This window comes from Hemitrygon akajei, chromosome 17, assembly GCF_048418815.1.
Source record: "Hemitrygon akajei chromosome 17, sHemAka1.3, whole genome shotgun sequence".
Taxonomy (NCBI): domain Eukaryota; kingdom Metazoa; phylum Chordata; class Chondrichthyes; order Myliobatiformes; family Dasyatidae; genus Hemitrygon; species Hemitrygon akajei.
Genome location: NC_133140.1, coordinates 18,253,597 through 18,266,015, shown reverse-complemented (window position 1 = coordinate 18,266,015; position 12,419 = coordinate 18,253,597). Strand labels below are relative to the sequence as shown.

At 42.0% G+C, this 12,419-nt stretch overlaps 1 protein-coding gene across 1 annotated transcript in view; it reads right to left on the bottom strand.

Moving 5' to 3' along the window:
• The window catches only part of katnb1 (katanin p80 (WD repeat containing) subunit B 1), a 74,599-nt gene that overhangs the window by 16,151 nt on the left and 46,029 nt on the right, over positions 1-12,419 (bottom strand). Inside the window, exons 11-12 of the mRNA XM_073069724.1 lie at positions 5,184-5,317; positions 34-84 (exon numbers count right to left, since the gene is read on the bottom strand). Of these exons, the coding sequence (XP_072925825.1) occupies positions 34-84; positions 5,184-5,317 (185 nt within the window). The remainder of the gene's footprint in view (positions 1-33; positions 85-5,183; positions 5,318-12,419) is intronic.

The following is a 12,419-nucleotide window of genomic DNA, read 5'->3' as shown; positions in this document are numbered from 1 at the left end:
CACAAACACGAAGATTTTCCAAAATGGACTTACCATCTTCTGGTGGAGCAGGGAATGGATCAGATCGCCGAGGTGGAGTTCGAGCTGTCAGAAAAACACAAAGGCGGCAACAATATTTCACAATATACTTACAAACACTTTGCTATAAACTTAACAAAATAACTGTTAACATCCTGTTAAAAGGATTTTATAATTAGCACATTTAGAAGTTTTTATATACAATTTGATACAACGGTGTGTCACTGAATTTGTTACTGCAGCTACATAATATTTGAGGTCCCATAGCTCTGGGTTCTCCATACAGCAATATGCTGCCTAGAAAATGTTGATTCAATAATGCAAGCACAATTCAAAGGTAGTTTAATACAATTAAACTCATTTGACTGCAATTATCAATGACAGATGGGACTCACAATCTACTTCATTATGATTTTGCACCTCACGGTCTACTCGCACTGCACTTTCTCTGTAGCTATTGCACTTCATTCTGCATTCTGTTCCATCTCAATGCGTTGTGTACTAATTTGATCGTATGAATAGTAATACGAGACAAGCTTGTCACTGTACCTTGGTACATGCAACAATGATAAACCAATTCCAATAAGCACATGGCTGCCATATGGTGGAAATAGAGAATATTAGAACATAGAACAGACACTTTGGCCCACAACGCTTGTGCCAACCAGGATATCAAATTAAACTAATTCCATCTGCCTGCATCCTTCCATTCCCTGCATGTTAATATGCCACTGCAGATACCTCTTAAACTCTATTATCATATCTGCTTCCATCATTACCCCAGCAGCGCACTTCAGGCACCTACCACTGTGCAAAAATCTCACCCCACACATAATTTAAGATGGTGTTCTTTGTCATTGCTTAAAGTGCACTGAAATTTAAATCAATTACCTAAATTCATAAAAAGTGTCAAAAGTAAAAATGTTTGTACTTCCAAGAGACTGTCTTCAATGTACACAAATCCAATATTTCATTTCCAAAGAAACTGACAAATTAATAAATGTTATCAAACATCATTTGATTTTAATTGCATGCTAACTGTCTCACACTTTGAAAGAGACACTTCAATAATTATTTCTATGAAGAACACTTTCTACAAATACTCAAAATACCTGAGAGCAATTATTCACCAAAATGCTTTTAATGACTTCATAAAATCTTTTATATTTAAACATGATCAGTAGGCTTGGATGGAATGACATTTGTAAACTGTGTCCAATATAAATGCAAGAGCATTGAGAATTGATTCCTCTATCAATAAACAGACGGAACTAGTTGAGAGGGTGCAACAAATCCTTCTGACAAATGAGGTAGGGCAAGTGCCAGGAGTGTCAGTTGGTGAGTAATCTGAGTTCTAATAAGCAAAATTCTATTCGTTGTAAAATAGTATGGAGAAGGGTACAACCAGTTCACAGGTTAAGGCCCTGAAATGAGGCAGAGTAAATTTAGGAAGGATTCGGCAGGATCTTGCAGTGAGTAAATGGGTGAAATTCTTTGTAGGGAAAAGTGCATCTGCCAAGTGGGAGGCCTTTAAAAATATGATGGTCAGGGCCTACACGTTCCTGTTAGAGTGAAGGGCAAGACAGTCAGGTTCAGGAACACTGGTTGATGAGCCTCTGATTAAGAAAAAGAGGGAGACATACACTGCTCAGAAGCAATTAGGAATTGGTGTATCTCTTGATGACTAGAAATGTAGGAATGCACTTAAGAGAGATGTCAGGAGGGGGAAAAAAGGATATGGGAAGACGAGGTATAATGCCAAGAGATAATCTATAGGTATATTAAAAGGGTGGCTAGGGAGAGGATAAAAGACCAGCATTGTCACCTGTACGTGGAACAAAAGGAAATCAATGACACAACAGATTCTGCAGATGCTGAAAATCCAGAGCAACACACACACAAAATGCTGGAGGAACTCAGTAGCTTAGGCAGCATCTATGGAAGGGAATGAACAGTCGCTGCTTTGATCTTTAATAAACATTTCTCTTCAGCGTTTACTGTAGAAAAAACGATAGAAGCTAAGAAAATAGGGGAAATGAGTAGTGTTGTCCCGGACCACATATGAATTAACAGTAGGAGGTACTGAAGGCCTTAAAGTCCAAGGCCTGACTTTATGGGTAGGTAGAGAAGAAATTACAGAGGCCTTTGCAGAGATTTTTGCTTAATTTCTGACCACAGGTGAGGGTCCAGAGGACTGCAGAGTGGCTAATGTGGTAGCACTGTTTAAAATAAAAAGCAAGAACAAACTAGGAAACTACAGGCCAGTGAGCCTGACAATGGCAAATTGCTGAGAGACAGAATCAACCAACATTTGGAAAGACAGGGCCTGATTCAGGACAGTCACCACTCTTTGTGCATGGTAAGTTATGTCTGACAAAATTCTTGGAGTTCTTTGAGGATATAACAAGGTGCATAGATGAGGGTAGAGGACTAGATGTCCATATGAACTTTAGCAAGGCCTTTGACAATGTCCTCACAGCAAGATGTCTGTAATATTAAATTGCATGGAGTCTAGGGATGGATAGTAAATTAGATTCATAATTGGTTCAGTGATGCAAAGCAGAGGGTGATGGTTGATGGTTGTTTCTTGGACTGGAGGCCCGTGACTCATAATGTGCCGCAGGGATTGGTGTTGGAACCTATGTCATTTGCAATTCATATGAGCAATTTGGATGCAAGATGTGGTTAGTAAGTCTGCAGATGATACTAAAATAAGTGGTGGTATAGGTAGTGTACAAGATTAGGAAAAATTACAGGGAGACTTTGTTCAGCTGAGGATTGACAAATGACTTTCAATCCCGATAAATGTGAGTAATTACATTTTGGGCAAGTTCAAAGTAAATTATCAAAGGACACATGTCACCATATACTACCTTGAGATTTGTTTTCTAGGAGACACTTACAAGAAAATAAACTACAATAGAATTTATGAAAACTATAAATAACAAAAGACTGAGAAACAACTAATGTGCAAAAGACAAATGGTGAAAATAATAAAAGAAAGTAAATAAACACTAAATTGTAGAGTTCTTGAAAGTGAGTCTGTAGGTTGAGTGAAGTTATCCAAGCTGGTTCAGGAACCTGATGGTTGAAGGGTAATAATTGCTCGTAAACCTGGGGGTATGGGACCCAAATATCCTAAACCTCCTAGCTGATGGTAGCAGCAAGAAGAGAGCATAGTCTGCATGATGGGAATACTAGATGATGGATCCTGCATTCTTGTAGCAGCACACCTTGGAAATGTGCTCCCTGATAGGGAAAGTTTTTCCTGTGATGGACTGGGCTGAATCCACACTTCTGTAGACTTTTCTATTCCTGAACATTGGTGTTTCCATACCAGGCTATGATGCAACCATTCAGGATACTCTCCACTGTGCATCTATAGAGGTTTGATAAAGTTTTGGATGGCATGTCATATCTAAGCAAACTTCTAAGAAAGTAGAGGTGGTGCTGTGCCTTATTTATGATGGCACATATGTGCTGGCCCTAGGACAGATTCTCTGATATGCTACCATCAGGGAATTTAAAAGTTACTGACATCCTCCACCTTGGATCCCCAATTGAGGACTGGCTCATGGAACTCCTGTAATCAATAATCAGCTCTTTGATTTTGCTGGCATTGAGTGAGAAGCTATCGTTTACGTACAGTCAGCCCTCCTTATCCGTCGGGGATTGGTTCCGGGACCCCTCATGGATACTAAAAAACACAGATGCTCAAGTTGGTGGACTTTATGACCCAGCGGAACTCCGGAGCTTATTTAACCTGTCTCAGTGTAGTGGACTTTAGGACCCAGCAGAGCTCGGGACCCACTGCCTGCAGTGTTTCTGTTCCGGAAAACGATCACGATTGAAAATAAAGTGGAAATAATAAAGCAATCGGAATGAGATGAAATGGTATCAGTCACTGGAAAAGCGTTAAGCTACAGTCAGTCAACGATCATAACAATTTTAAAGGATAAAGTGAGAATAATGGAGCATGTGAAGGCCCTGCACCAGTGAAAGCTACAATTATTACTAAGTAACACAGTAGTTTAATTATTGAAATACTTATGTTTCTTAAGTGTTTTATATGCATAGAAAGGTAAAATATGTACTATATACTAAGACAAACGTTTGACTAACTGACGCTAAATACTGGATCTAGCTGTTCCGACTTAGAGAACTCTTTTTTTTCCGATTCCCGATCCGCGGCAACCTATGCACATCCTCCCGTATACTTTAAATCATCTCTAGGTTACTTATAATACCTAATACAATGTAAATGCTTTGTAAATAGTTGTTATACTATATTGTTTAGGGAATAATGACAAGAAAAAAAAGCCTGTACATGCTCAAACAACAAGTGCTGGAGAGCGAACTTCCGGGTTTTCCCAATCTGCGGTTGGCTGAATCCGCGCATGCAGAACCCACAGATAAGGAGGGCCGACTGTACCACTCATACAAATTTTCAATCTCCCTCCTATACAAGTAAAACTTATGCAGTGAAAGGTAGAGCTCGGGGAGTGTCATGGAACACAGGACCTAGGAGTGCTAGTCCATAGCTCGCTGTTACAGTAGATAAGAAAGTGAAGGTGGTGTTTGTATGCTGGCCTTCAGCAGTTAGGCTATTGAGTATCAGAGTTGGGAAAGTATATTGCAGTTATGAAGGGCATTGATGAGGACACACTTGGAACATTGTGTACTGTTTTGGTCAACCTGTTAAAGGATAAATATTTTTAAATTAGAATACAGTGCAGAAAAGATTTACCAGGATGTTGCCTGGGCTTGGGGTTCTAAATTACAAAGAAAGGTTACACAGACTAAGGCTTTTAATCCCCAGAACATAGGAGATTGAGGGGTATTCTGATAAGAGATATAGAAATCATGAGGGCATAGACAGGCTGAAAGCACATAGTCTTTTCCCTAGGGAAGAGGTGCCTAAAATAAGAGGGCATAGATTTAAAATCAGAGTGAGAGATTTAAAAGGGACATAAATAGAAATAGTGGTTGAGGCAGGCACATTAACAATATTTAAAAACTATCTAGATAAGTACATGGATAGGAGAGCTTTAAAGGGTTACAGGTCAAAGGAGAGCAGATGGGACTAGCTTGCTAAGTAACACAGGATGAACTTTTCTCGTGCTGTAGGCTCTATGCAAAAATACAAAGAGATATGTTTTGCTGACCAATGGCATTGTGTGGCTGAAAGATCTCCTTGTATTCCTCTGGGTTTCGGATCTCTGCAGTTGACTCCTTGTCGTCCTTCTCCTCTTCTGCACCAGGGTTTCTTCCTTCATTCTCCAGCTCTTCTTTCACTTTGCTACCAAGACAGAAAAAAAAATTGCATTTGGAAAGAGTAAATCAGAATAATTACAGTAGATGATCTCCATCGATCAACTTCATCCATAACATCTGGTACACTCCATGTGAAAACCCTTTACAATAGTTCACAGGAGGAACACAAGTAAAGCCAGTGCTGAGGCATGGATATTCATGGCAAAAGCTTAGTCAAAGAGACAGTTTTAAGGAGGATGAACGGATATGGGCTGAAGTTCTGCAGTAAGGGTTTGGCACAAATTATGGTCCTCAAAACTGGTGTGATTAATTTAGATAGGAGATGACCAGATCTGTAGCAACAGAGACACGTCAAAGGAGCTTCAGGGCTGGAATATGTCATCTTCCTGTTTCTGTGCTGTACCTCTCTATGACTCTAAAGTTGCTGACCCTCTCTACTGCTGATCTTCCTGACCTCACGGACCTCTTGTTTCCTCCTCCTGAAGTCAATAACCAGCTCCTTGGTCTTGCTGGCATTGACTGAGAGGTTGTTGTTATGGCACCACTCAGCCAGATTTTCAATCTCTCTCCTATATGCTGATTCGTCTCAACCTATGATTCTGCCTATGACAGTGGTGTTGTCAGTAAACTTGAATATGGCATTGGCGCTGCACTTAGCCATACAGTCACAAGTGTAAAGCAATTAGAGTAGGGGGCTAAGCACACAGCCTTGTGGTGTTCCTGTGCTGATAGAGATCGTGGAAATGCTGTTGCCAATCTGAACTGACTGGGGTCTGCAAGTGAGGAAATCAAAGATCCAATTGCACAGGGAGGTATTGAGGCCAAGGTCTTGAGGCTAATTGATTAGTTTTGAGGGGATGATGGTTTTGAATGCTGAACTGTAGTTCAGTGGTCCCCAACCACCAACGAGGAAACGATATGATTTGGCAGTATGGAATGATATGAGTCAGCTGCACCTTTCCTCATTCCCTGTCACGCCCACTGTTGAACTTGAACGCACGTGAGATCATCAGTCGGTCATTAATCTACAACTACTCAATAAAGAGCCATAGAACCATAGAACACTACAGCACAGTACAGGCCCTTCAGCCCTCCGTTGTGCCGACCCATATAATCCTTAAAAAAAAGTACTAAACACACACTACCCCATAACCCTCCATTTTTCTTTCATCCATGTGCCTGTCCAAGAGGTTCTCAAATACCCCTAATGTTTTAGCCTCCACCACCATCCCCGGCAAGTCATTCCAGACTCTCACAACCCTCTGTGTAAAAAACTTACCCCTGATGTCTTCCCTAAACTTCCCTCCATTAATTTTGTACATATGCCCTCTGGTGTTTGCTATCGGTGCCCTGGGAAACAGGTACTGACTATCCACCCTATCTATGCCTCTCATAATCTTGTAGACCTCTATCAAGTCCCCTCTCATTCTTCTATGCTCCAAAGAGAAAAGTCCCAGCTCTGCTAACCTTGCTTCATATGACTTGTTCTCCAAACTAGGCAACATCTTGGTAAATCTCCTCTGCACCCTCTCCATAGCTTCCACATCCTTCCTATAATGAGGTGACCAGAATTGAACACAATACTCTAAGTGCGGTCTCACCAGAGATTTGTAGAGTTGCAACATGACCTCTCTACTCTTGAACTCAATCCCCGTTAATGAAGCCTAGCATCCCATAGGCCTACTTAACTACCCTATCAACCTGCGCAGCGACCTTGAGGGATGTGTGGATTTGAACCCCTAAGTCCCTTTGTTCATCCACACTCTTAAGTAACTGACCATTAATCCTGTACTCAGTCTTCTGGTTTGTCCTTCGAAAATGCATTACCTCACACTTACCCAGATTGAACTCCATCTGCCGTTTTTCTGCCCAACTCTGCAGCCTGTCTATATCCTCTTGTAACGTTCGACAACCTGCAGCTCCATCCACAACTCCTCCAATCTTCGTGTCATCCGCAAACTTACTCACCCATCCTTCCACCTCTACATCCAGGTCATTTATAAAAATCACAAATAGCAGGGTCCCAGGACAGATCCCTGTGGCACTCCACTAGTCCCTGACCTCCAGGCAGAATACTTTCCTTCCACAACTACCCTATGCTTTCTTCCTTTACGCCAATTTTTTATCCAAACAGCCAAGGTTCCACTTATCCCATGCCTCATGACTTTCTGGATGAGTCTTTCGTGAGGGACCTTGTCAAATGCCTTGCTAAAGTCCATGTAGACCACATCCACTGCCCTACCCTCATCAATTTCTTTTGTTACCTCTTCAAAAAACTCAATCAGGCTCATGAGGCATGATCTTCCCTTCACAAAGCCATGTTGACTATCCCTGAGTAGACTGTACTTCTCCAAATGCTCATAGATCCTATCCTTAAGAATCCTTTCCAGCAGATTGCAAACTACCGACGTAAGACTCACCGGTCTATAGTTCCCAGGTTTCAAATGAAAAAACAAATGCCGCTTGAAAGTTTCTTTGGAAGAGGTGGTAGGGGACAAAAAAAAGGGCTAACAATGATGATAGCGCAGAGATAGCCGAGGCTGAGACTGCAAAAAAAAGCTTCCTTCAACAGAAAACACAACGAGTCGTACATAAAATATGGCTTTAATGCGAACGGTGACTCACACACTCCAAGCCCTCTGTGTGTGATATGTGGAGACAAGCTGTCTAATGAGGCAATGAAACCCTCAAAACTGCTTTGGCACCTTGAGTCCAAGCACCCTGCACTTAAAGACAAACACGTTGAGTTTTTTTGAACGAAAAAAACATGAGCAAGTGGGACAGAAGCAAGTTCTGAGAGCCACCACCTCCACAAATGCTGCTGCTCTGAGAGCATCGTACTCAGTGGCTAGCCGTATTGCTAAGGCTAAGAAGCCTTTCACTGCTGGTAAATAATTGATACTGCCTGCTGCCAAGGACATATACTGTGAACTGTGGGAGAAGCTGCAGCTAACAAGATGGCACAGGTTTCTCTTTCAGCTAATACAGTTCCAAGGAGAATCGATGACAAAGTGGAGGACATCGAAGCACAGCTGTTGGAACGGCTTAAGGAGTCACAATGGTATGCCATCCAGGTCGATGAGTCTACCGATGTCGAAAATAAGGCAATACTGCTGGATTATGTGCGATATATATTTCAAAACGATGTGCACGAGGATATGTTGTGTGCACTGCCGCTGCCAACTAACACAACTGGGGCAGAACTATTCAAGTATTTGAATGACTACATGTCAGGCAAACTGGACAGGTCATTCTGTGTTGGAATATGCACAGACGGGGCTGCAGCTATGACTGGACGGCTGTCTGGTTTCGCTACCCGAGTCAAAGAGGTTGCTCCTGAATGCCAGTCTACACACTGTGTCATACACAGGGAAATGCTGGCTAGCCAAAAAATGTCACCTGATCTTAACAGCGCTTTGAGTGACGTTGAAGTTATCAATCACATCAAAGCAAAAGCCCTTGACTCACGACTGTTTGAGCAGCTTTGCGAGGAAATGGATGCAGAGCACAAACGCTTTCTCTTACACACTGAAGTCAGGTGGCTATCAAGGGGGAGAGCCCTGGCCAGGGTTTTTGAGTTAAGAGAGCCACTACAGAGATTCCTTTCAGGAAATGTCACCACTGGCAGCACACTTCAGTGACGAAGAGTGGATAGCAAAACTTGTTTATTTGTGTGACATCTTCAACCTGCTCAATGAACTCAATTTGTCACTTCAGGGGAGAATGACAACTGTCTTCAAGTTGGCAGATAAAGTGTCTGCTTTCAAAGCCAAACTGGAACTATGGGGACGGCAAGTGGACAGGGGCATATTTGACATGTCCCCAACATTAGCAGGGAGTTTGGGAGAGACTGAGGCTGCACTGTCCTTCTCACAGCTGGTGCTCGATCACCTATCTTCGCTGTCGACAGAATTCGAGCGTTACTTCCCAACTGCAAATTACCCAAGATGTGCAAAGGAATGGGTCCGTGACCCATTTGTGAATGTCCCCGGGGAATCATCCATATCAGTGTGGGAAGATCAACTCCTCGAGCTTGACGGTGGGCTGAAAAGTATGTTTGACATTACATCTCTGCCAGCATGCAGGATCAAAGTCAAAGCTGAATATCCTGAGATAGCCACGAAAGCACTGAAAACGTTGCTTCCATTTTCAACATCATATCTCTGCGAAGCGGGGTTTTCTGCAATGAATGCAACAAAAACTAAATTGTGGAATAGACTGGACATAAGGAACCCTCTTTGAGTATCGCTGTCTCCCATCACCCATTGATGAAACAATGGGTTGCAGGGAAACAAGCCCAGGGTTCCCACTGATTCAGCGATATTGGTGTGTTGCAATGATTTTATATCTTCATATGAGGAAAATATGCGCTGTGTGTTTAATATCCAAACGTTACTTAAAATGTTATGACGCTATTGACTTATAAGTGACTTATAATTGACTTATCACTATATTCATGCAAGGAAATTATACACTGTGTGTTTAATATTAAATTCATTAGATAAACCCTTTTAGAAACAAAATTGAGTGTATTAGCCACTTATAAGTGACTTATCATCTATATTCCAGTCGTGATTAACACACCACCCCCCCCCCACCTGTCGGCTGGTCCACAAGAATATTGTCAATATTAAACTGGTCTGAGGTGCAAAAAAGGTTGGTGACCCCTGCTGTAGTTGATAAAGAGCACCCCGATATATACACCTGTGCTGTGTAGATGTTCCAGGGTTGACTGAAGAGCCATTGAAATGGCATCTGCTGTGGACCTGTTGCTCCAGTAGGCATATTGGAATGGATCCAAGTCACTTCTCAGGCAGAGGTTGATGTTTCATCTCCAACCTCCCAAAGTACTTCATCACAGTAGATGCAAGTACAACTGGACAAGTCATTGAGGCAGGTTACCACATTCTTCTTAGGCACCCATTTAATTGATGCCTGCTTAAAGCAGGTGGGTACCTCAGACTGTCGATGCGAGAGGTTAAAGATCTCAGTGAACAGTCCAGCCAGTTGATCAGCACAGGATTTTAGTAATTGCCCAAGTAACCCTTCTGGGTCAGATGCTCTTTGTGGGTTCACCCTCCTGAAGGCTGCTCACACGTCAGGCTTTCAGGCTTGGATACTGAAATCATTGGATCATTAGGGACTTTGGGAGTTTGTGATGATTCCACCAAGTTTTGACAGTCTAAGTAAGTGTAGAAGACATTGAGCTGTTCTGGAAGAGAAGCTCTGTTGTCGCCTATGTTGCTTGATTTAACTTTATCAGAGGTGACAGTAATCAAGCCCTGTCTCAATTATCGAGCATCCTTCGTTGATTCAAGTTTGGTCCAGAATTGCCACTAAGCCTGGGAGATGGCTTTCCAGAAATCATACCTGGACCTCTTGTAACTTTCTTGGTTACCAGACTTGAATGCCTCTGATCTGGCCCTTAGCAGATTGCAGATCCCAGATCCCAAGGTTCATCTAGGGATTCTGGTTGGGGAAGACTCTGAATGATTTTGTGGGGATACACTCATCTTTAACTGTTTTAGTAAAATCTATGACAACCACGGTTATTCATTCAGATCTACAGATGAGTCCTTGATCACGACCCAGTCAAAGCAATCCCTTGGGGGCTCCTCTACCTCCCGCGACCACCTCTTTATTGTCCTAATCTCTTTAGCCTCTGCCTGTGCGCAGGTAGAATAACAGCCATGTGATCTGATTTAACAAATTGCAGTCTGGACATGGTACAGTAGGCATTCTTTATCTTAGTATAACAGTGGTCTACTCTGTTGTTCTGATGGTAGTTCAACAGGACTTTCCTCAAACAATTGAAGTCCCCAATTATGATTTGAAATGCTTCAGGGTAAACTGTTTGTTTGCAGACGGCATCAAGTGCTTGATCATATTCGGTATGTAAACTATTGTGAAGGAGAACTACATAGGTAAATAGAACAGATGGCACTTGACAATTCAAGTTGGGGGGGAAACACAAGTTCGACAAAACTGCCACATCAGAGCACCATCAAGAGTTTATTATGAAACACACACCTCCATCTTTTACTTGGGGATGTTGGTTGATGATCCAGAATGATCCAGTCCATTCCCAACTCCTCAGAAAGTAAAGCAATCCAGAGCTGTACGTGGCAAGACTTGGGCAACGTTCAAGCATGCAATGATAAGTGGCAAATAATATTTGTGGCACAGAAGAGGCAAGTAAAGAAACCCAACAACCTACCCCTGGTCTTCACAATAACAATGACAGCATTGCACGGGGTCTAGATCCCTCCCAGCACAAATGCGCCATTCTAGCATCTGCAATGACAACTCAGTTTCTGAAGTCTGCTGCTGATTAGTGTACAGAACAGTCTTCTCTCTAAAAATTGCAAGCCTAGTTCTCATAAATGTCCTGGCAATTTACTTGGGACATATCAGAATCAAAATCAGGTTTATTATCACCGGCATGTGACATGAAATTTGTTAGCTTAGCAGCAGCAGTTCAGTGCAATACATAATCTAGCAGAGAGAGGAAAAAATAATGATAATAGATGAAACAAAACAAAAACAAGTAAATCAATTACGTATATTGAATAGATTTTAAAAGAATGTGCAAAAACAGAAATACTGTATATTAAAAAAAGTCAGATAGTATCCAAAGCTTCAATGTCCATTTAGGAATCAGATAGCAGAGGGGAAGAAGCTGTTCCTGAATCACTGATTGTGCACCTTCAGGCTTCTGTACCTCCTACCTGATGGTAACAATGATAAAAAGACATGCCCTGGGTGCTGGAGGCCCTTAATAATGGATGCTGCCTTTCTGAGACACCATTCCCTAAAGATGTCCTGGGTACTTTGTAGGCTAGTACCCAAGATGGAGCCGACTAGATTTACTACCTTCTTCAGCTTCTTTCGATCCTGTGCAGAAGTTCCCTACGAACAACCCCCATAAGGTAATTGAGCAGATTTAGGTCATGCAGCTGTTCAAATATGATCATATCTGATCTATGCTGGCCTCAACTCCTCTGTTGTGCATTTTTCCATGCCTTTCCATTCCCTGCTATTAATATTTATCCACCTCCACTTTGTTTTTAGTGATCCAGCTTCCACCACCAGAACTAAATTAGTCCTTTCTGCAATAAATTTTTCTC